The 25,379-nt window shown below is 49.2% G+C and overlaps 1 protein-coding gene across 2 annotated transcripts in view; it reads left to right on the top strand.

Moving 5' to 3' along the window:
* The window catches only part of TCF4 (transcription factor 4), a 32,170-nt gene extending 10,029 nt beyond the window's left edge, over positions 1–22,141 (top strand). For both annotated transcript variants that reach the window (XM_050987118.1, XM_050987119.1), the window contains exons 3-4: positions 20,299–20,360; positions 21,886–22,141. In XM_050987118.1, coding sequence (XP_050843075.1) covers positions 20,299–20,360; positions 21,886–22,008 — 185 coding nt within the window. In that variant the 3' untranslated portion in view covers positions 22,009–22,141. The remainder of the gene's footprint in view (positions 1–20,298; positions 20,361–21,885) is intronic.
* Positions 22,142–25,379: the final 3,238 nt, after the last annotated feature.

Raw genomic sequence — 25,379 nt, 5'->3', positions numbered from 1 at the left:
GGGAGAGGCCACTGCGCTTCTGATAGGCAGAGATGGAAGTGGCCTGCGAGCCTGATGACAGCAGAGTGTCCTGGCTTCATGCTTGCCCTCCTGCTTTTCCCAGATGAGCTGTTTTCCTTGGACGATGTGGTAGGGCCCGAGCAGAACCCGGACCATTCTTTATTCAGCGGGGTCGGAGTTGTCGGCGAGCGTCGCTTCGCTTGGGTTTTCTATCCTAATCCCTTTGTTGATTTTATACTCTTTGGAAACATCCACTTACTTAGGAAATCCTGGGTCTTGTTGGATAAACAGAGGAAAATTCCCATTCCTAAAATTAGCTCTTTTGTAAACACCACAAACGAGAGCATGAATTTATGAACCGGCACGTTACCGAACGGACATCGGGCTTTTCCCTCTCCTAACACATTTCAATCCCATCAATTCTTTTCTTGATATCCCATCTATATTTTTTTTTGGTTTCTATTCCATATTTTTTTTTTTTTCCTGCATGGATTCATTTTTTTTCCACGCTGGAATCTCTGTAATTAGCAGCGCCGGCGCTCGCTCCGTGCCGGGCTCTGCTGAAGAGCTTTGGTCAGCATGGAGCAGCGATGCTGGCAATGAACAAATTCACCTGGAAGGATCCCCAAAATCACAGCAGAAAGGCAAAGCTTGGCTTTTAGGTGCTGGCAGGAACCTCCAACCAAAGAATGGTTACCATTCAATTGTCCTTTTCCTTTCACCCAGTTCAGCTGAAGCACCAGAATATCCTCCAACTGAAAATCAATTTCTAGACAATGGACTCATTTAGGATGGGGAAAAACCCTTCGTTAGCTGAGCATTGAGAGGCAACATTTGGCCTTTTGGGGGACAAAATTGGGGACAAAATTGAGGTTTTTTCCGAGTTGAAAGCTCTGCCATTGCTTTGTGAGTGTGGCACATTGGTGAAACACATTCCAAAACCAAGGGTGCTCCTGTGTCCAACCCCGTGGGATTTCGGCAGCGGCTCCAACCCCTTTCATTTCAACTTCTTTTGTCTTGTCTGAGGTGCAGGAAAAGTTATTTTTTGAACATTGAGGAAGTGAAACCCCTGTAAGCCAAAACTGAGCAGATAGAGTCATTTTTATTTGCATTTTTGTGCTCTCGGAATCCCCCCTCCCTGCAAGGGCTTGTAGCCATCAAACCCCAATATCTGACTAGAAGGGGAGGATGAGTTTTATTATATTTTATATTGAAATTAATTTTATATCGAAATTATTTTATATTGAAATTAATTTTATATTGAAATTATTTTATATTGAAATTAATTTTATATTGAAATTAATTTTATATTGAAACTTTAAATAGAGATAAAACTGGTTTCTAGCATCTTTTGAAGTGGAAAATAATTCCTGTGGCTCTGGGGGTACAATTGTGATGTTGATAAACAGGGCAGGCCCTAATGGTGAGTTGTTCTTTCCTTAATCCAAAAGAGCAGGAGCTTAAATAGAAAGTGCAGGATTATAAAAGAAGCAGCTTTATTCCTTTTTATTTTTTTTTTTTTCAAAGAGAAACTTGTTCCCTCTTAGTCAGCTCAGCAAAAATCACCCCGTGATGGTGTCCAGAGGGGTAGGATGGAGCCCTCTCAGGGAATGCTGAAGGCTCTCAGTGCTTGGATCACTTTGGAATTTTATTCCGAATATTTCCAACCATGTTTTTGCTGCTTTAAGCCCGTCGCCGTCGGCAAGAGCCGCCTCGGGAGGGAATTGCAATAATCTATCGAGCTGACTCCCGTTTGCTCAGAATTCGGGTGGAAAAGGGCAAAAAAAAAAAGCTGAATAAGGCCAGGAGTGGATTCAAAGCTTCGAGCTGGCAGTGAAGGCAGGGATTGGAGGCACAGCATTGTTCCAGGGAAGGAAAGGAAGGGAAGCTGGGCTGCTGGCTCGTGTCACAGATGGCACCCATCTCCCTCAAAGAGCGGCGTGTGAATCGAGCGGAAGCATGGAGGTGCCTCCCTGGAGATAAGGCAGCTTTATCTCCCTTGAAGAGAAAGGTTTAAGGTGATTCTTTCAAGAGATCTGCCTTGTCTCGGGGAGCACGGCCCTGCTTTGAGGTGCCATCCCATCCCGCCGCAATCTCCATTTTGTTCAAATCCCTGTTGGTTTTTAGAACCTCAAACTCTCTGCAGAACGAGGAACCCACGAGATCCAACCCAGGCTGTGACGTTTTCCCTTCTTATTTCTGGATTTATTTCATTTCTCCCATTTATTAAAGACCTCCACTGCGCTGGGTGTTGTGCTTTTTCCGAGGGTTAATTGGTTCCAGTTGCAGAGTTAATTGATTTCACTTGGCTCCCAAGGAGGAGATGTGAAATGGAGGCTCTTGCGAGGGTGACACTTCCCAGGAGAGGCAAACACCTCCTCTCCCCTTCCTGCCAGCTACAATTCCCCTTTGCACCTCAAAAGAGGGAGGATTTGCCTCCTCACCGTTTCATCTCATCCTAGAAATTTCCTTCCAAGTGGCAGGGAGTCTCTGCACTCCTCAACATCCCCAGCATTGGCAGCTTTGGATTTGCTTCCAAGGCAGTGACTAATAGCAACAGATTCCAACTCGTTATTCCGACACTTTTGACTCAATCCCAAATTTGCCTTCCATCCACCAGCTCTTCTGCTCTCCCTAAATCATTGTGACAACTTCTTTTTTTCTCAGCTTTAAAAAGGATCTTTAGAGTTTCCTGGAAAAACTTTTCATTTCATGGTGGTTCTGTATAGAATCATCCAAAATTTGCCTAATCCCGGATTTAGGAATTTTTTTGGACAAACAGCTACTTCTCTTTGTCATTAGAAACAGCTAATTAATAAATAGGGAAATTGCAATGTGGGCACTGCAGCTTGGACACCTTGATTTTCTTATCTTTGATTCATGGAGGGGTTTGGGGTGGCAGGGATTTGACCCCATCCCCAGGTTTTTTTTCTATAAACTCCATAGGTACTTGTGCAAGCAATTCCTCCCACCCTTCCCTTTTCATCCATCCCTAGAAAATGAAAGCTCCCATTTCCTGCTTGCTTCCTTAGCTGAAGCCTCCTTGAAGCACACATTCAATGGTTGTGTTCCATTCACCTCCAGCATGGATTGGGGACAGGGGAAGGATGAATATGGATGAATGGGATGAGTTAGAAGGGCTGGGTTGGAGCGGTTTCAGCGCTTCTCCCGTTCCCTTTGTCAGTTCTGTGCTTTGAATCACCAAGTGCTCTCATCCTCACACAGGGAATGTTCCTGCTGACTTCCCCAGGAGGAGATTTTTCCTGGGAAGGGTCAGGGACTGCATGGAATATCCAAGGAATGCTTGGATGAGGCACTCCATGATCTTGGAGGGTTTATCCAACCTCAATGATCCACTCAGGAATAGCTGAAAGGCTTTGAAGGATTTCACTGAGATATTTGCAAGGATTGAAAAGTTGGTTCCTTCCTTCATTTTGAAATGATTTCAAAATGATTTTCTCCATCAATTTGTAAAGATGTGGTAAACATATTTCCCTTTAAAAAAAAAAAAAAAAAATTCCCCTGCCATCCTTCTCACCGGTGCATGTTCCTCATTTCCCTTGGCCTACTGTTAAATATAAAACATCTTTTAAAAAAAAACCCAGGGTTATATTCCCACACACCACATCTGTGCTTGTGAGTGCACTTCATTTCACCTAATTAAGTTATTTAGTCATTTCCACATTAGCCATGTACTCCAGATTGCACTCTGACAGGAGTGGGGGGTAATTATACCCTGCTCCGTGTGGGGCAGGACGGTCCTGACCCCAAAGCTCAGGGGGGAAACCCTGAGGGCTCAGTGAGGTCACATCCAGCATGGAGAGAGGAGAGCCAAGCTGCTTTCCCAGGTTGGAATTCCTGACATTAATGAGATTTGGGAAGGCACAGCTATAATTCCTACATTTTGGTGGTTTCTAGATGGAAACTCAGCTTTGGTGTCCATCCACTGCTTCCTTTCACCATCACAGCTCCTCCTCAGTGATTTTGGATTCTTCTCTGTGCCAGGAGCTCTCGCTGAGCTGAGTGATCCAAGGAAAAATTCAAAACAGTCTTGAGCTCAAAGAAAGAATCAGAGCTCTTCACTTCTCGATCTCATTGTTCTTTAGTGATAAAATTCTTCCTCTTGTCCTGCTGAGACAGCCCAGGACACTCTGCCTGCCCCCATGGCCACTCTATCCCTTAATACTAAAAACTATTTATACAATATTTACCATAATTTCCCATCATCTATATTAGACAGTGAGCTTCTACTCCCAACCAATCCAAAAGTGCCACCATCACAGCAGAAAATGGGAGGAGAAATGCAGGACACACCCAGATCTCTCCATTCTAGAAACATCATATCATCCTATTTCATTCTTTGTGGCTTGTAAATCTTCCATCTAAGGTTGGTAACTTGCTCCACGGGTCATGATCAAAACCACAGGTCCTGGCAGGGATGTGCTGGGTCCTGACAGGTGCCCAGAGAAGCTGTGGCTGTCCCTGACAGCACCCTGGGATAACAGGAGGTGTCTCTGTCTGTGACACCGAGTGGGCTTTAAGGTCCTTCCAACCATGACTGCCACCAAAGAGGGATTTATGAGTTTGGGGATGTGAGGAAGAGGAAGGATCTCTCTGACAGGCTGAACTTCAGCGCTGGGAATTGGCTGGGACTCGCCGAAATCCCGTGGATCCGAGCCAGGCTCGCGCTCGTGCAGCTCCAGCTCCTCTCTCTGCCGACGTGCAAAGTCAGAGTTATTTAAAGCACAGGAAACACCTCTAACCTTCCCATGTGGAGATGAGATGGCAACCTACTTCTGGAGGTTTTTCCATGAGCTTTGTGCCTTTGATTCCATCAGACAAGTTCTCCTAGGACTGAAATAGTGCAGACGTTGGATGTTGTCACTCGGCTTCAAAGAGAGCATGGCAGGGATTGAAGGCTTTCATTCCTGTCCTTTGGGAATGAAGGGACAAAATCCTTGGAATGTCCTCCCCAGGTTGGAATTTCAGTGCCATGATAATGGTAGGGATAAATGGGATATTGGGAAGGAATTTGAGAGTGTGATGAAGGGACAGCACTCGGGGAATGGCTTCAACTTCCAGAGGGGATATTGGGATGAGAGGGTGAATCCCTGGAAGTATCCAAAACCAGGCCTTGGAATGGTGAAAAATATCCATGGATTGGATCAAAAATAACATGGAAATAATGAGAGCAGTAAGAAGGATAAAACAGGAGATTTTGTTTTGGTTTTAACTCATATTGTTTATTTAAACTCCAAAAAACGTGAGGACCAACTTTGCCAGTTTCTTGTCACACTATCCAAAGGGAAATATCCCCGATGGAAAAGCAGAGAGCCTAAGTAGATCTCTTTGGTCTCACAGGCAGCCCATTAATTTGCTGAAATTAAATATTATCTTTAAATATTGCAAGGTTAAATGTCCACTGATAATGGATTTAGACGGCCATTAAGGTCTAATTGCTCCCTAATGGAGTTGGCCAAAGACATTTATTTGATAGAACTTCTTGAAAAGGGGACTAAAAGCACCAGGAGGGTTTTTTTTTCCACTGGTCTTTTTTTTTGTTTTTCATCTCCATGTAGGAGATTAAATTCCATTTTCATTTCATTCTGTGGGACCTGATCTGGAGAATCCCAGGTTGGAAAAGACCTCCAAGGTCACCATGTCCAACCTCAAGCAGGAAGAGATTCCAAAGTGGCTGGAACAAATTGGGAGGATGATCCCAGCTGGTTCAACTCCTGGGCAACGGAGGGAATGAGAATTTCACTCAGGTAGAAACACCAGGACAAGAGGGAATGGATATCAGGAGGAATTTCCCCATGCTGGGCTGCAAATCCCATTCCATGGAAGTTTCCTGCTGTTTGTAGGACTTTTTTTTATGGCAGGAAGGAGATAAATATCCATTTTTTTTCTTGTTTCAAGACTGGAAGGACCTTAATTGTGAGGAGATGTTATCCTGTAAATGGGATGTTTTTCTTTTCCAGCCATGTTTAATGAGATCCTATCAAGGAAAAGATTTCCTTCAAAGAAAGAAAAATGCTGCTCTCCCTGTCACAGTTTTAAATCAACAATTCAAACCTCTCTGGGACACTGTCCTGCTTTGGCTTTTGCCTTCTCCATGCAATTCATGAATCAGGCAGAATTTCCTTTCCTTTTCCCTGCTCTGAAATCAGATTTCAGGGGTTTGGAATTCATTGATAAGATGATAAATTTTAGAAAGATTTGGTTTTTATCTTCTTGGTTTTCCCTAAAAACTGCAGTGATGAGGACAGCTCTAAGGTGGACTGGCACTCCACACTGTGGTTTCATTCCTGATGCTTTCACTCCAAACCTTTCCACTCTGTTTGTGCAATCTGATTTTTATCCTTTTTTTAAGGATAAAATCTAGGTTTAAAAGTTTTTTAGTGTCCAGGGAAAACCCTTTTGGGGTGTGTGGGATCACACAGATCCACGTGGAGCCATCAAATCTCTCTGGTCACTCTGAGACCCTCAGGCTCCAACCAGGAAGATGCTGAAGATTTCCTGTTCCATGAAAAGCTCTTGTTGATTCAGAATGCATGAGACACATTGGGAAAATTAATTAACTATTAATGAATCCTTCCCCATTCTTGCCATATTTTGATGGCTTTCCCGTATCCATGGAATGCTATTTTTGTGGTTTATGATTGGCTTGATGAGGCAAGGAAGGAAAACAGACTGGGGAGGGGGGGGAGGAAAAAAAACAAATCCAACAAAACCTGCAAAATTAGAGACCTCTGAAAAGGGATTTCTGTTTTTTTTCCAAGAGGAAATGGAGGCATGGGTTTGTTTGTGAGTGCTTTTACCTTCTTCCTTTGTGGATGATCTGCTGGATTTGGAGAGCAGGGCAAAGGAAATCTGTGCTTTCCATGGCTGCTTCCAAAAATGCTTTTGTGCCATTCACTTCCAAAGTTCAGGAATCCAGAAATTGAAAGCAGGAAGCAAAATCTTCTTGTTTTTTCCATCTTTGCTCAAGACTTGCTTCCCTTTTTTTTAAACCATTTCAATCCGTGATGGTTCTTTTTTATCCCCCCCAGATTGAGGGAACGAGTTGGATCCCGGTAAAAGGCAGGGTTTGATTTATTTATTTATTTATTTGGAAAAATCGGTGCCAGGGTGGGTTGGGTCTGAACTCCAACCTCCTCGAGAGGGAGAAACAAAGAGGAGAATCCTTCCCCAGGAGCTTCAAACGAGAATCTAAAGCAAAGCAGAACAGATGGATGGACAGATTGGGGAGCCCGGGAAAACAAAGAGCCGGTATTGTTGGGCAGGAATCGCTGCGCTCGCCTCAGCCCGGCAGCTCACCCGACCTGGGCTGGCACTGGCAGCGGGCACGGCTCACCCAGGCTGGGGCTGGCACTGGGAATGGCTCACCCAGATTGGGACATGGGCACAGCTCAGCCAGGCTGGGGCTGGGACCGGGCATGGCTCAGCCAGGCTGGGGCTGGCACTGGGAATGGCTCACCCAGATTGGGACATGGGCACAGCTCAGCCAGGCTGGGGCTGGGATCGGGCACGGCTCACCCGACCTGGGCTGGCACTGGCAGCGGGCACGGCTCACCCAGGCTGGGGCTGGCACTGGGAATGGCTCATCCAGACTGGGACATGGGCACAGCTCAGCCAGGCTGGGCTGGGATCGGGCACGGCTCACCCAGGCTGGGGCTGGCACTGGGAATGGCTCACCCAGATTGGGACATGGGCACAGCTCAGCCAGGCTGGGGCTGGGACCGGGCATGGCTCAGCCAGGCTGGGGCTGGGACAGGGCACGGCTCACCCGACCTGGGCTGGCACTGGCAGCGGGCACGGCTCACCCAGGCTGGGCTGGCACTGGGAATGGCTCATCCAGATTGGGACATGGGCACAGCTCAGCCAGGCTGGGGCTGGCACTGGGAATGGCTCACCCAGACTGGGACATGGGCACAGCTCAGCCAGGCTGGGGCTGGGACCGGGCACGGCTCACCCAGGCTGGGGCTGGCACTGGGAATGGCTCACCCAGATTGGGACATGGGCACAGCTCAGCCAGGCTGGGGCTGGCACTGGGAATGGCTCACCCAGACTGGGACATGGGCACAGCTCAGCCAGGCTGGGGCTGGCACTGGGAATGGCTCACCCAGATTGGGACATGGGCACAGCTCAGCCAGGCTGGGGCTGGGACCGGGCACGGCTCAGCCAGGCTGGGGCTGGGACAGGGCACGACTCACCCGACCTGGGCTGGCACTGGCAGCGGGCACGGCTCACCCAGGCTGGGGCTGGCACTGGGAATGGCTCACCCAGACTGGGACATGGGCACAGCTCAGCCAGGCTGGGCTGGGACCGGGCATGGCTCACCCAGGCTGGGGCTGGGACAGGGCACGGCTCACCCGACCTGGGCTGGCACTGGCAGCGGGCACGGCTCACCCAGGCTGGGCTGGCACTGGGAGTGGCTCATCCAGATTGGGACATGGGCACAGCTCAGCCAGGCTGGGCTGGCACCGGGCATGGCTCAGCCAGGCTGGGGCTGGCACTGGGAATGGCTCACCCAGATTGGGACATGGGCACAGCTCAGCCAGGCTGGGGTTGGGATCGGGCACGGCTCACCCAGGCTGGGCTGGCACTGGGAATGGCTCACCCAGATTGGGACATGGGCACAGCTCACCCGACTGGGGCTGGCACTGGGAATGGCTCACCCAGATTGGGACATGGGCACAGCTCACCCAGGCTGGGGCTGGCACTGGGAATGGCTCACCCAGACTGGGACATGGGCACAGCTCACCCAGACTGGGGCTGGCACTGGGAATGGCTCACCCAGACTGGGACATGGGCACGGCTCACCCAGACTGGGGTTGGGACATGGGCACAGCTCACCCTGATTGGGACATGGGCACAGCTCAGCCAGGCTGGGGCTGGCACTGGGAATGGCTCATCCAGACTGGGACATGGGCACAGCTCAGCCAGGCTGGGGCTGGGACCGGGCATGGCTCACCCAGATTGGGACATGGGCACGGCTCACCCAGACTGGGGTTGGGACATGGGCACAGCTCACCCTGATTGGGACATGGGCACAGCTCACCTGACCTGGGGCTGGCACTAGGACACGGGCACAGCTCACCAAAGCAGGGCTGCCATAACCATGGCTCTGGGACACTGGCATGCAGGGAGTGCCCATGCCCACTGTTCCCTCTGGCTCGGCAGACACCGAGGCTTTGGGGCAGAGGTGGCCCGCAGGAAATGAGCCCTGCAATGGCATCGCTGGGAATGCAATGCCGCCACTTTGGGCTTTCAGCAGCACCAGGAAATCATCTCTGGGCTCTGCTCAGGTTTTAGGAGTTCCACCCATCAGGAATTTTGGTGGCATTGCCGATCCTCCCCCCCTCGGTCTGTGATTGCCTCTCTCCTCCCAGTCCCTATCACCATTGAAATCCCCAATGGCTCTCATCAGCCGGCATTGCCACTTCCCTATGGAACCCTGCAAATGTTCCTCTGGCTCCTCTCCGCAGGGACAATGGGGAAAATGAGCTGCGATGGGAGGGCGGTGTTTGAGGCTGCCGCAGCTGCCGGTGCTGCTGCTGGAATGCTGAATAGCCTGAGATTCACAGCACTCACCCGCTAAACTCCGGATAAAACCACTCCAAAGTGCTCCAGCATTTCTCCTTTTGCTAGAGAAAAGGATTTCTTTGCTTGCTTTCTTTTCTTTTCGTTTTTGGTCACCGGGAGCAGCGGATGTGCTGGTGGGAATGGCCCTGTGATGTCTCCTGCTTGTGTCAGGAGCTGTGGAATGCTTTGGGATGAAAGGTTACTCCAAGCTCTATCCAACCCACCCTTGGACACTTGCAGGACAGGACTTTGCTGTTCCTTTTCCCTTGGCTTTTTCCTTCCTTTCTCCTTTGATTGATGGAAGAGCTCACTCCCCTGGGAGTTGTTTCTTCCCATCCTCGAAAAAAACCCTGGAAGCACGAAATGTTAGAATAGTGTTAAATCTATTTTTGACTTGGAAGGCTGGAAATGTAAACCCGCTGGAAGGAATGATCAAGGCAGGATTGTTAAATCTTAGGAAATTGCTAATTTCTTGATTTTCTCACTTAATTTTGATTTCTGGTGCCACCCAGCCCAGCTGATTTGCATCTCACAGGAACTGGAGACTTGCAAAATCAAATCCATCCCTCCTGCTCCATGCTCCCAGGGCCTTCTCAAGGCTTCAGCTTCCAGCACTGAGCCAGGATGGATCCTGTCCACTTAATTCCTTTGGAATTGCTCCTGCTGGAGAGCAGGAGAGTTCAACATCTGCTCCTGGCTGCTCTGCAAACGCTGGGGGTGTTCACCTGGAGAAGGGATGGCCACAGGGGTGAGGTCAAGCGAGGTGACACGGCTGTCCCCGTGCTGCCAGGTCAGGGAGGTCACACCCAGCTCCCTGGAGCCTGGCAGTGACAGAGAAGAGCCACGGTCCTTGGCACAGGCAGCTTGTCTTGGAGCCGGCTCCTTTTCCATTCCAATCCTGCTTTTCCTCCTGCGGCAACGTCAGACTCCTTGGAGATGATCCAAATTTTAACAGATGTGAATAAGAGCCTGGACTAGAAACGTGGTTGTGGTTTTTTTGCCTTCTTTTTTTTAATTTTTTTTTTTGTTTTCCTTTTTGGGAACAGCCACCCAAGTGCACCTTGCTGGCTGTGTGCAAGAGCTGATTGAATCAAGGCTCTCACGCTGGGCTGGCTCCATCCTGCTCCAGCTCCAGGCTCTAACAGCCGGATTTCCGCAGGCACTGCAGACTGGCAAAATCTTTAATAGGATTTTGGGAAGCACAGAGCTCGTTTGTTGGGGAGGTTGGATGTTTGTTGGAACATCATTTAAAGTCCCTTTTCCAACCCAAAACATCATTTCTGGAAATCCTACTGAACGTTGAACTGTCCCTTTAAATCCCTCTCCCAGGTTTGGCTTTAAACCTGAAACCCAGGGAAAAAAAAACAACAAATGAAATCAGTGGCAAAAGTGACCGAAGGCAGGCTCGGATTTGATTCATCTCTCAAACAAACTGGAGACTTGTGAATTTTCCCAAAGTGCCATGGCAACATCCAGCTCTGTTTTGCAGCTTTAGGAAATGTATTTTTGGAACTCCTGACTCACCCCCTTGAATATTTCTGCTGGACTAGGAGAACGCATTTCCTTTTGCTTTCGTGCCACCATTCAGCAGGAAAAAAAAAAAAAAGGAGCTGTTCCCTCTTGGTTTTTGCATCATGTGCCTGCCTGGCAAGGTTGGCATGGGGCTCCCTGTGGGCATGGAGCTGCAGGCTGTGCTTGCTGAGAGCAAAGTGGGATGGAAGGAGGAAGCAGCTTTCCAAATGGTTTGGGTGGAAAAAGGGACACCAGGTTGTTTCAAGGATGGCTAGAACCTCTCTGCTCCTGCTAGATGCAATCAGGAGTATCTCAGTAGTAAACACTGAGTATTTCTACTGCCTTTTTCCCTCTTTGTCGAAAGTCAAGGGGAAAAAAAAAAAAAACAAAACCCATCTTGGGGAAGGCTGAATTTTGATTCAGGAGGAGACACTGAGCACAGCCAAAAGCATTTTATAGCTGCTTCCACTTTAATTTGGGAAGCAGCCTATTTAAATATGCTAATGGTATGCACAGCCATTGGAACAGAATCCAGGCTATAAACTTCCCACTGAGAGCAGGAAAGCTGCGGCTGCCTCCCGACGTGTTTGCCAACTCCTTTATTAGGAGTTTGCTAGCAAATCCTCCTGGACAAAGGTCACAGCAAAAGGAGCTGCAGGTATCAATCAAGCAGGGTTCTTTCTCACATTCCAGCTTGTTTGATGGATTTTGTGAGGCAGAAAAGATTTTAAGGATCATCAATTTCATTTTTTACCATCCTAGGTTGCTCCAAGCTGGAGATGAGGCAGCCTGAGCTTCTCCAGACAAGCAAACCCAACCTAAGCTGAGCTTAAATTTAAGTTTAGTGACAGCCCAGTTTTCAGATTAGAGGAGTCATTAGCACCAGCAGCCTCATTAAGGAACTCCAAGGAAACTCATGGAATGCCAAGGAGGCCAAAAGGATCAATATTTGCACTCTGATCAATTTGCTCCAAAATTGCTTTTCTTTTCTCAGCACTTTATAGACAAATCTGTCATGAGCTGCCAAAGTGAGGAGTGTGCCCAGATTTTGGCACCCAATGATTTTCCAGGAGTGGAAATTGGAGCTCCCCTGGAAACTGTGGTGGATCCTTGGATTTGGATTTGATATCATTTTATCTCTGTGGAAATGGGAAGGAATCTGGAAGGAATTCCAGGATCCTTGGACTGGTCAAATTCCCAAACTGGAACTCTTGGTTTTCTCATGTGGATTTCCTTGGAGTTGTTTACAAGGGTGGTCAGAAATATTTGGGTCAGGATTTTTATTTCTGGGAATTGGAGCTGTCATAACCTGGGAATGAGCTGTGGAATCCTGCAGACAAAGTTGGGATTCACTTTGGAAGAGTTGGAAAAAAGACAGTGATTTTTGGACTTTGTGACAGGAAGTCATTGAGAATTTCCTGAAAGGAATCAAAGCAAAATGGATTTGCATTTGGGACTGTTGAGATATTTATAGGAAAAATCCAAGAGGTTGGATGTGTTTTCCATTAGCCAGATTTCTTATTAAAAATAAATCCAACTCAGAGCTGCTTCTGCAACAAAACTCACTCAGCCTGGATTGGGCTGGGCTGATTGTTGATTTATTCTGCCCAATTCCTGAATTGGGAGAGATTGGGACAGAGAATTTGGGGCTCTAAAGGAGCCCTCAGGTCAGCAGGGATTGATTGATTCAGATGTTGACATTTCTGGGGATGCCCAATTCCATGAGGAAATGCTGAAATCCAGACTTTGAGCATTGTTTTGATTCTTTTCTCTTGGGGAAATCAGGGCTTGATCTGGATTTTATTGACACAGGAATTAATCAAGAGCAGCTTCACAAAGATGATTCCTTCCATTTGGGATAGGGTTTGGAATGAGGAGGTTGGAAATTCCTGAAACTGAGGGGTCAGCTGATCTCACCCATTTCATTTTCCAGTAAATCTAAGTTTTGTTTTTTTTTTTTTTAATCCAAATCCCACAAGTTTTGCCAGGGGATGTTTCAGCAATTAATCTGAACCATATTAATTCTTGTTAATTCTCCTCTCCACACAATGGGCTTTTGTTTGGGCTCCCACTTGGGCTGTGTGGGAACTTCCTTGCAAGATCCTGTTCCAAGCTCTGGGAGATCCCTGGCTCTGGGAGATCCCTGGATTTGGGAGATCCCTGGGTCTGTGAGATCCCTGGATCTGTGAGATCCCTGGGTCTGGGAGATCCATGGGTCTGGGAGATCCATGGGTCTGTGAGATCCCTGGATTTGGGAGATCCCTGGATCTGGGAGATCCCTGGGTCTGGGAGATCCATGGGTCTGTGAGATCCCTGGATTTGGGAGATCCCTGGCTCTGGGAGATCCCTGGGTCTGTGAGATCCCTGCTGCCCCTGTGAGATCCCTAGCTCTGTGAGATCCCTGTGTCTGAGATCCCTGGCTCTGTGAGATCCCTGCTGGCCCTGTGAGATCCCTGTGAGCTCTGTGAGATCCCTGTGAGCTCTGTGAGATCCCTGCTGGCTCTGTGAGATCCCTGCTGGCTCTGTGAGATCCCTGCTGGCTCTGTGAGATCCCTGCTGGCTCTGTGAGATCCCTGCTGGCTCTGTGAGATCCCTGCTGGCTCTGTGAGATCCCTGTGAGCTCTGTGAGATCCCTGCTGGCCCTGTGAGATCCCTGCTGGCCCTGTGAGATCCCTGTGAGCTCTGTGAGATCCCTGTGAGCCCTGTGAGCTCTGTGAGATCCCTGAATGTGAGATCCCTGGCTCTGTGAGATCCCTGTGAGCTCTGTGAGATCCCTGCCCTGTGTGATCCCTGTGAGCTCTGTGAGATCCCTGCTGGCCCTGTGAGCTCTCTGAGATCCCTTTTGCCCCATCCCTCCCAGCTGTCCCTGGGTGCACAGAGGCCTTTGTGCAGCACACCAAACAGGATACCAGAGCTCTCAGAGGAAGGAAATGCCCCCAAGGCTCGGAAATGAGGCACGTCCTGCTGCTGTTGTGTTCACAGCCTGATCCCAGTCTGTCCCACAGCAGGGCTGGGCTCAGCTTTCCTTAAGCTGGGCTTGGGAAGGCTGACCTAGAACCAAAAAACAAAGCAGGGGTTGATTAAAACACCTCCATGGATTGGGCAGCACCAGATCCCAGCACCCAAAATGATCCCAAGTCATGAAGTCTCTCCCTTTAATCAGCTCCATTTGCATATTGGGGTTAATTATTCAATTCCAGCCCATCAGTCCCATCCTTGTTTGTCTCTCCTCAGCCCACGCTGTTGATGCTCTTGGGTTTGGATCATTTGTCCTCAATCCCCAGCTGGAGCAGGAATTGTTTTTTCTCTGCTCACCATGGAAGCCAAACTGACACTAAAGCAGCAAAAAAAAAGTGAAAATCTAAAAGCCAAACCTGTGGAAAACGTGGCTGTACCTCAGAATTCTGCTCCTTGATCCCACTCCAACTTCAAGGAGCAGAATTCCTCAGTTTTCCTCCAAGGAAAATCCTGGTTTTCCTCCAAGGCAAATCGTGGTTTTCCTCAGTTTTCCTCCAAGGAAAATTCTGGTTTTCCTCAGTTTTCCTCCAAGGAAAATCCTGCCTTTTCCTCCAAGGAAATTCCTGCCTTTCCTGGTTTTCTCTGGCTCTGTTGGGATTTGTTCCTTCAGCTCACTCCAAACCCATCCTGCCCTTTGCTTCTCCAAAAAAAAAAACCTTTCCTGAAGCACAAAGTAACCACGAGAGGCACAAATTTCTCCTGGGGTTTGGTTTTTAAAGGCAAACCTTGAATAAATGATGGGATTTGTAATAGTTCCCAGTTCATGCTGTTGTGACATTCCTGTAGAAGGGTTTTGGGGTGGTTTGGGTTGGAAGGACCCTGAGGAAAATCCCATTCCAAGGGCAGGGACACCTTCCACTAGCCCAGGTTGTTCCAAGTTCGGTCCAGCACTTCCAGGGATGGAGACTCCACAGCTTTAGCTGCCCATGTGAATAAAAACCAGTCTTAGATTTCTGGCCTAAATTAAAATTGCTTTATTTGGGGGCAGAAATGACTCAAGACTGGAATAAAATAGAAAAAAACAAAAAAACTCCTTCCAGCTGCTTCCATGCTGTTTGTCCCTTTTCATTAAAGCCATCCCTCTTTGTTTATTCGTTTCTAATTAAATTTTTGGGTCTCTCCACGGCTTGGATTTGTGGAAATCCCCTCCAACTCTGCCAACAGAGGGGCCTGCAGGGGCAGCACCCAGGCTTCCACTGCCACCCCTGCAGCCCTGGGTGTCCCAGGACAGGCCTGGGAGGAGTCCCTGCCCTTAAAACCCTTCTGGTCCAAACTATGGCAGGATTTTAGGATTTTTATGGAGTGCTGTGGCTACAGAGGGTGAACACGGGGAGCAAGCACCCCGAAAGAGAAAGCAGGAGGGAGCAAAGCCCCTCATTCCTCACCATGGCAAAGCTTTCCCTGCCATATGTTTGGAGTGGAGCTGCTGTCCCAAATGCCAAGACGTGTTGAAGGATAGCTGGGTGTTTGGGGATGATTGTCCCATATTTACAGCTTTTCAAGTTGCATTGTTGTTGAAAGTCTGCTGTGGGCTGTAAATATGTTCTGGAGCTGGGTAAAAATATCCCAATTACCATATTCCGAAGGACAACAATTGCCACGCTCGGATGCCTTGGGAAAGCGGCTCGGGCTGTAAACAGGATGTGTCTGGCCCCAGCCATGTGGGGAGCAGGGACAGAGGGACAAATCCCGGGCTCCTCTGAGGGACAAATCCTGGGCACCTCTGAGGGATAAATTCCTCAGGGCACCTCCGAGGGACAAATCCTGGGTTCCTCTGAGGGACAAATCCCCGGCTCCTCCGAGGGACAAATCCCTCAGGGCACCTCCGAGGGACAAATCCTGGGTTCCTCTGAGGGACAAATCCTGGGTTCCTCTGAGGGACAAATCCTGGGTTCCTCTGAGGGACAAATCCTGGGTGACTCCGAGGGACAAATCCCCGGCTCCTCCGAGGGACAAATCCCTCAGGGCACCTCCGAGGGACAAATCCTGGGTGAGGGACAAATCCTGGGTGAGGGACAAATCCTGGGTGAGGGACAAATCCCCGGCTCCTCTGAGGGACAAATCCCAGCTCCTCTGAGGGACAAATCCTGGGTTCCTCTGAGGGACAAATCCTGGGTGACTCCGAGGGACAAATCCCCTCAGGGCCCCGAGGGACAAATCCCGGGCTCCTCCGAGCCCCGCCGCCCTCACAGCCCTGCTCTGGGCTCGGCAGCTCCCTCAGGGCCCCGAGGGACAAATCCCCGGCTCATCCGAGGGACAAATCCCGGGCTTCTCCGAGCGAACTGCCCTCACAGCCCTGCTCGGGGCTCGGCAGCTCCCTCAGGGCACTGAGGGACAAATCCCGGGCTCCTCCGAGCCCAGCCGCCCTCACAGCCCTGCTCGGGGCTCGGCTCAGCTCGGCAGCTCCCTCAGGGCACTGAGGGACAAATCCCGGGTTCCTCCGAGCCCAGCCGCCCTCACAGCCCTGCTCTGGGCTCGGCTCAGCTCGGCAGCTCCCTCAGCCCGGCTGCCGCTGCCCGGGCTGTGCAGGAAAGCCCCGCTGAGTCAGAGCCGGCCCCTCCGGCTGAAGAGGAGCTGCCTCCAGACAGGGTGGGTGGAGAGTTCCCACCTCTGTTTCACCTCCGGAACTCGGGCTGCGCTCTGCACTCGTGACAGGGATGAATAATCCAGCAGGATCCTACAACATATTCCAGGGAGATGTGGCTGAATTTATCCTTCCGTGGAGCAGGGATGTCATTTATTCCTTTCAGAAGACACTTGTAAGGATAATTTAGTTCCTAATGACCCGTCGGCTGAAAAAGTACAGAATGTGCTCCAAACAGCTCGGAGAAAGCCGGGGCCTCTCTCCCAGCTGGAATTGCAGAGGTGCTCTCTGCTGAGGAGATGACTTGAGGGATGATCTAAAGGCAGCCGAGTGCCCAAACCCGTCCTGTGGCCAGGCAGGGGGGTGAGCCACGGAAGCGTTTCCATCTTCCCCTTCCAGGTGGCTGCTTAGGATCTCCAGTTTTAATGAGTCCCCTCAGCGAGGAGCTGCTGCCTTGTGGGAACAGGCTGGAGCTCTGGAAGTTTCTGCAGAGCATATGGGCAGGTTGAAAGGGAGCAGATGCTGTCGGAGCAAAGGGCAGAGCTCAGAGGTAGGAGATGAAGAAGCCTTCAAGGGCCCCTCGCTCCGTGAGTTTTCCTCACAAAATCAAACACAAACCATCCCTGGCAGAGGCTCCCAGGGCTGCAGGGAGAGGGGAACTTTTCCAAAAGTGCCTGAGAATTCCTCAGGCTTCCATTGCAGGGGAGCTGAGGCGCCTCAGAGGAGTTCAGGGAAGGGCAAGGAGCAGCTGTGCAGCTCCATTTGGATATAAGCTTGGGAGATGTCCTTCCACCCCTGGAGGTGTCCAAGGCCTTGGAGTGACCTGCTCTGGTGGAATGGGATCATCCTTAAGATCCTCCCAACCCAAGGATCTGATGAGTGTTGGGTATCCATCATTGTGAAATCCCAAGGAGCTCCTCAGGCTGGGAAGTTCCTGGGTGATCCAGGAGTTCCTGGGTGATCCCTTCAGGCTGATATTGAGAATAAACCACTCTGGGACTGGTGACTGCTGGGTATTCCCATTGTCAGCCCTACCTGTGTGTCCCCAGCAAAGGAATCCCAGAGTCCTGGCTGTGCTTTGTGTGTCCCACGGTGATGAATTAATCTGGTTGATGAATTCATTTGGCATTGTCAGGTTTTTCTATCCTCATTTCAGCCTTTCTGTACAAAGCACAATTAGTTGGGAGACTTATGGAGCCAGGGAATAAATGACATTATTCCAAGTTGGAATTTTGCAGTGAAATGATTTTCTCATCCACCTCCAGGAGTGTTTTGTTTGTAGCATCATCCCAGAACATTCTGATGTTCTTGTCCAGTCCCCAAACAGCAGAATATTTATTTAAATTTATTTATTCTCCAGCTCAGTGCACGTTTCTCCCAGCAAGGGAACAAGGCTAAAATAAGCAAGTCCCCTGTGACTCTTGGGGTCAGGAGCTCTCTGAACCACCCCAGTGTTCCACAGCAACTTTGGGCTGAAAGGGTTTGAAGGAGCAGCCTGGAATTCCTGCAGAGAGGTGCAAGAAGGACCTGAAAGCAGGTTCAGAGCTGGAATTCTGGGATGCAGCAGCACTGAGAGAGCTGGCAAAAAAAAACTGTGTTTGGCTGCTGGGACAACGTGGGCAAGGATGAGCTCAGCCCCAGCAGCACAATGGAATTCTTTGTTGGGAACAGTTCAGGTTTGTTTACACTGTCTGCAACTCTCCGGGGGTATTTGTGGAAGCTTTGGAAATTCAGGCAGAAAATGAAATGCCTCTTTCATTGCAAAAGTGAATTTCTCAAGTATTTCAGGCCTTCATCCCGTCCTTCTTCCACATCACCTCCTTGCCTGTTGTTTTGGGTTTTTCTTCTCATGTCCCCGATGATATTTAGAGCAAAACCTTCAAAAAAAGATGGGATCAATGGATGTGCAGTTGAAATTTTCCAGTCTTTTAGCTTATCAAATATCCAGGTTTCTTCTTCCCCTTGATCTTCCTCTTTAATCCTTCTTCTGTATTTTGTTGAGCTGGGGGTTTTTTCATGTAGTTTTTCAACCTAATACTCGAATAAATCCAAGTTCTTTTGAAGAGCAAAACAGCAGGAAAGGTCTCGATCCACCAACCAGGCATGGTGGAATTAATTGGGATTAGCAGGCTTGCTTAAAGGTGGTTTGGGAAGCAGCAATCCCAAAGTTTATCCTGCTGCAATAGAATCACATCTCCCCCACCCTCCTTGGTGTTGTCACAATTCCCATGAGGATTCAGGTGAGGATTCACCCTCCAGGTGACCTCAAGAAGTTGGATAGGGCCATGAGATGATCCTTTAATTTTTCCCAAGGAGAATTCCCATAAGGTCTCTCCTAACCTTGACCTTGTGAAGTTCTCCACACCCCAGCTGGAAATGGAGGATATTACAAAAATCTCTTTTTTCCCTTCAGTTTGTCCCTCTGGAGCAGTTGGAAACAAGGCTGAGGAGCAGGAATTGGAGAATCCAGGCTCTTCAAGGGTTGCATCTCAAGGCTTTCCTTCTCCTCACATCCCCAAAGATTGTTTTAATGAGAACTAAAGGGCCTTTTTCTAATTAGCAAGGAATAACTGGATAAAGTTCCTGGCTTATGTCAACCTGCTTTGGATTCGATTAGGGGAGAAAGAAATGGATTTATCCGTCAGGGTTATTTCATTAGGGCTCCTCATTGATGCTTCGCAGAGGGTCGGCACTTTTCGGGTGAAATCCCAAGAAAATTGGGATTTGATTCCTGGATATCAAGTCCTGACCTGTCTGTGGGGTTTTCCCCACTTGGAGCATCCCTACAATCCCTTCCACTCCACAAATCCCTGATGTTTTTCCTTCCACAATCATTCCAAGTGGACACCAAAGCCAAAACCTTTCTGCTCCCTGCTGGGTTTGCCCATCAGAACCCAACTAATTTTTTAAAAATCTGCCTTAATTAACCTCATGGAATGGTTGATCAGCTCTGTCAGGTAAATGATCCACACTTTCATTCCCTTTTTTATTTATTTATTTTTTTTTCCTAGAGCTTAATTAAATATTTACCTCCGAGTGTCTCGTGCTATTAACGTGTTCATCTATTAGGGAGAGAATAGAAATCTTAATTTGGGGGAGGAAAGAATTCAGGTTTGGGATGGTGGAAATGCCCTGGATTCACTCTCACCACCTTCTCTATTGATCCTACAACTTGGATTTGACCTGAAAAAGATTTTAAGTGTTCCAGGTTAGGAGGGACAAGGTTTGGACAGCTGAAGGTTCATCCTTAAAATCCCCAAACCATGCAGTGAAAAGTGGAGGGTTAAAAACCACATCAGCTCTGTCCTGTCTGAGGTGTTTGTCCATCCTTGCTGTCTGCTGGACACTGGGGAAGGATGGGAACTTTTCCATCACTTGAATGATGCTGCTCAGAGCTCAGCATTCCTGAGGGTCCTACTCTTTCCCACCTTGAATTTCAATAAGTTCATTTCAGCCACTTCCTGGCCTCTGCTCCTCATCCCTTCTTCTTAATTAAAGGCACCGGGAGATTAATTTGAAGCATTAATTTCCCAGTGCCCTCCCAAAAGGGTGGCAATGATTTCCACCTAAAGCCTAAAGAACTTTTTTGTCCTCAGATGTAGAAGACAGAACTAGCTCAGGGTCCTGGGGGAATGCAGGACATCCGAGTCCATCCCGGGTAAGTAAATTTAATCTTTATCCCCCCCCTCCCAGCCACATTTCCTGCAGATAGAAATGGGAATTTTTTCTTATTAAAATGAACGTTTCCATCTCAAACCCGAGCCAGGGGGTTGGAATCAGATGGTCCAGAAGGTCCTTTCCGAGCCAGAGCATCCCATAATTTCTGTGCATATTAATGAACCAATTCCTGATAGGGTCTGTCAGCTCCCCAAAGCACAGGTGGTGCAGAGGCTGCTTCACTCTCTGCCCTTTTGGGGGATTTTTGGGGGATTTTTGGGGGATTGGAAATGCTGGGGCTACCCACCCCAAGCATCCACCCTCAAACCCTTCTCCAATTCCAGGGAATTCTGACACATCCCCTGAGTGCTGCAGCATCCACTTCTCCTCTAGGCTGCAACAGAGGCACGGCCACGGAGCAGAATTCCCCTTGGGCTCCCTCTGGAGCCTCTCTCCTCCTCAGCATTCGCTGGGATTTGGGAGCCAGCTGGGCCCAGTCACTTCAATTGTGCCTGTGGATGGTTATCCACATTTTTTTGACACCTCAGGATGGGGATGCTTTGGTGGGAAGAGCAGCTTTTCCAACAGCACAGCTGGATCCCAACTGGAGCATCCCTGCTCTGCCCTCCCTCCAGGCATCAGCACACTGATTATTCCCTGCTCTTTATTCCCTCCAAACACACCCTTATTTAAATTTGTTTCAATTACTTCTTAATTGTTTCCCAATTAACTTAAAGGATGGCGACTCTGGCAGCTCCAGGCCTTGAAATAGAGAGGAAGAGCAAGATCTTCATCCCTTCCTCAGCCCTCAATCCCTGTCCCTTCCCTGGGGGCAGCCCCATTGCTGCCTGTGAGGAAGGAATCCCAGCACCTTTTCTTCTTGCATCCCTGACGTCATTCCCCCCTCTTCCATCTGTCACTTTGATTTTTCCTGCCCCCCTTTTTTTTTTTTTTTTTTTTTTTTTTTTTTCCCCCCCCTTTGACACTTGTATTGCTTCCGAGGGAAAAATGTTTTGAAAAGGAAATCGTGGAATTGGCACACACCGATTATTTCTGCCTCCAAAGCCCTGAATGAAAGAAGGGAGATAGAAAGAAAAGGAGCACGAGCCTGCGAAGAATTCGGGAATTTGAATCGAGGCAGGGCATTAAGTGACGGAATTATTCCACAAACAGCCTGACCTCGCTTTTTCCTGCTGGAATGCAATTCCCTCAGCGGGAGATCTCCTTCCTCCAGAGCCTTTCTTCCATGCTTGAAGCAGGAGGACACTTCCCAGAAGGTTTTGTGCTGATTTTAACCCTCGTAGGATTTTTTGGGAATATCATCCAAGCTTCTTGTCAGGATTCTCTTTGGAACGAACTGAGCTCGGAAAGGGCATTAAAAACTCTCTGGGATGTGGCACTCCAACCAATCAGCAAGGAAAAAAAAAAACCCCCAAGGGAATGAGATTCCTCCAAACTGAGTAAGAACTCTGGATTTTTGGTGTGGACGAGGTGTAAAATTGTATTTTTTCCCCATTTCTTGCCAGAACTATGGAGATGGGACTCACTATGACCACATGGCGAGCAGAGACCTCGGCTCACATGACAATCTCTCTCCTCCCTTTGTCAATTCCAGAATACAAAGTAAGAACATGGAATTTCTTCCCTGATTGGGGTGGGGGAATTGGGATGCATTTATTAGGAATAAAATCTGGGCATATTCCAAGCCCTCATCCTCATTTTGTTGGGCTTGGCCTGAGGGTGGGAACAGGGATTTGTTGATGATATTTAGTATTTTATATCCGTTTTATCTCTATTTTATTTATCTTTTGGATTTTTAACTTGATGCAAAATCACTTGGGTTTTTTCCTCGGAATGGGATTTTGAAATGCTGATAAATAAATCCCTCATCATCCCTGGGGATTGGGAAAGAGCTGGGAGTTGTTGGATACAGTCAGGGTTTGGGAGAAGGTTTGGGAGAAGCCAAGGAAAGCAGGGAGATTCCAACCAAGCCAGGGAACAGCAGGGCACGTGTCTGTCCCTCCTCTGCATCCCTGCACTCCAAAAAATCCATCAGAACTCAGCTGGAGGCTCCTGGGCAAGGCAGGAAGGAGCCAGGGTTCCAAAGTTCCCGAGAGGAATTTGGGAAGTGCCGGATGTTTCTGCAAGGTTCAGCTCCGTGGGCTCGGAGGGCTTTTCCCAGCTGTGGCTCCCCGTGGGGGTGGGAGGGGGCAGCACCAGCCAGGGCCTGGGCTGGGACAGCGGGGGCTGTGTGGGAATGGCAGTGGCAGTGACAGTGGCAGTGACAATGGCAGTGAGAATGGCAGTGACAATGGCAATGGTAATGGCAGTGGCAATGGCAGTGACAGTGACAATGGCAATGGCAGTGACAGTGACAGTGACAGTGGCAGTGGGAGTGGGAATGGAAATGGCAATGGCAGTGACAGTGACAAATGGCAATGGCAATGGCAGTGGGAGTGGGAATGGGAATGGCAGTGACAATGGCAATAGCAATGGCAGTGACAGTGACAGTGACAAATAGCAATGGCAGTGGGAATGGCAATGGCAATGGCAGTGACAGTGACAGTGACAATGGCAATGGCAATGGCAGTGGCAATGGCAATGGCAATGGCAATGGCAGTGACAATGGCAGTGACAGTGACAATGGCAATGGCAATGGCAGTGACAATGGCAATGGCAGTGGCAATGGCAGTGACAATGGCAATGGCAGTGATAGTGACAATGGCAGTGACAGTGACAATGGCAATGGCAGTGACAGTGACAAATGGCAATGGCAGTGGGAATGGCAATGGCAGCGGGAGTGGCAATGGCAATGGGAATGGGAGTGGCAGTGGGAATGGGAATTGAAATGGCAATGGCAGTGACAGTGACAGTGGCTGTGGCAATGGCAGTGGCAGTGGCAGTGACTGTGACAAATGGCAATGGCAGTGGCAATGGCAATGGCAATGGCAGTGACCGTGACAAATGGCAATGGCAATGGCAGTGACTGTGACAAATGGCAATGGCAGTGGGAATGGCAATGGCAGTGACAGTGACAAATGGCAATGGCAGTGATAATGGCAGTGGCAGTGGGAATGGGAATTGAAATGGCAATGCAAGTGACAGTGACAATGGCAATGCCAATGGCAATGGCAATGGCAATGGCAATGGCAATGGCAATGGCAGTGACAATGGCAATGGCAGTGACAATGGCAGTGACAATGGTAATGGCAATGGCAGTGACAGTGACAAATAGCAATGGCAGTGGGAATGGGAATGGCAATGGCAGTGACAATGGCAGTGACAATGGTAATGGCAATGGCAGTGGCAATGGCAATGGCAATGGCAATGGCAGTGACAATGGCAGTGACAGTGACAATGGCAATGGGAATGGCAGTGACAATGGCAATGGCAATGGCAATGGCAGTGACAATGGGAATGGCAATGGCAGTGGCAGTGGCAATGGCAATGGCAATGGCAATGGCAGTGGCAATGGCAATGGGAATGGGAGTGGCAGTGGGAATGGGAATTGAAATGGCAATGGCAGTGACAGTGACAGTGGCTGTGGCAATGGCAGTGGCAGTGGCAGTGACTGTGACAAATGGCAATGGCAGTGGGAATGGCAATGGCAGTGACCGTGACAAATGGCAATGGCAATGGCAGTGACTGTGACAAATGGCAATGGCAGTGGGAATGGCAATGGCAGTGACAGTGACAAATGGCAATGGCAGTGGGAATGGCAGTGGCAGTGGGAATGGGAATTGAAATGGCAATGCAAGTGACAGTGACAATGGCAATGGCAGTGACAGTGACAATGGCAATGGCAATGGCAGTGGCAGTGACTGTGACAAATGGCAATGGCAGTGACAGTGACAATGGCAGTGGCAATGGGAATGGGAATTAAAAATGGCAATGGCAATGGCAATGGCAGTGACAGTTACAAATGGCAATGGCAGTGACAGTGGCAGTGGCAATGGCAATGGGCGTGGCAATGGCAATTGAAATGGCAATGACAATGGCAATGGCAGTGACAATGGCAGTGGGCATGACAATGACAATGGCATTGGCAGTGGGCACGGGAATGGCAATGGCAGTGACAGTGACAATGGCAATGGGCATGGGAATGGCAATGGCAGTGACAATGGCAATGGGAATGGCACTGAGAAGGGCAATGGGAATGACAATGGCAATGGCAATGGCAATGGCAGTGGTGGGGACAATGACAATGGCAATGGCAGTGGTGGGGACAATGACAATGGCAATGGCAGTGGGAATAGCAATGGCAATAGCAATTGAAATGACAGTGACAGTGGCAGTGACAAGGCAATGACAATGGCAGTGACAATGGCAAGTGGGCATGGCAGTGACAATGGGAGTCACAATGGCAATGGCAGTGGCAATGGCAATTAGAATGGCAATGGCAGTGACAATGGGAGTGGTAGTGACAATGACAGTGACAACAGCAATGGCAATGGCAGTGGCAATGGCAGGGACAATGACAATGACAATGGCATGGCAGTGCCAGTGACAATGGCAATGGAATGGATTCCAGGTGATGGAATGACAAAGTCAGGAAAAGAGCACGCAGACTCCAGTCAGGATCCCCAGCTGTCCCTAATCCCAGACTCCAGTCCCTAATCCCAGACTCCTGTTCCTAATCCCAGACTCCTGTCCCTAATCCCAGGCTCCTGTCCCTAATCCCAGGCTCCTGTCCCTAATCCCAGGCTCCTGTTCCTAATCCCAGACTCCTGTCCCTAATCCCAGACCCCTGTTCCTAATCCCAGACTCCTGTCCCTAATCCCAGACTCCTGTCCCTAATCCCAGACTCCAGTCCCTAATCCCAGACTCCTGTTCCTAATCCCAGACTCCTGTCCCTAATCCCAGACTCCAGTCCCTAATCCCAGGCTCCTGTCCCTAATCCCAGACCCCTGTTCCTAATCCCAGACTCCTGTCCCTAATCCCAGACTCCTGTCCCTAATCCCAGACTCCTGTCCCTAATCCCAGACTCCTGTTCCTAATCCCAGACTCCTGTCCCTAATCC

The sequence above is a fragment of the Serinus canaria genome, chromosome Z, assembly GCF_022539315.1.
Source record: "Serinus canaria isolate serCan28SL12 chromosome Z, serCan2020, whole genome shotgun sequence".
NCBI classification, from domain to species: domain Eukaryota; kingdom Metazoa; phylum Chordata; class Aves; order Passeriformes; family Fringillidae; genus Serinus; species Serinus canaria.
Note: the sequence above shows the minus strand (reverse complement) of the source record. Positions and strands in the feature narration are given on the sequence as shown.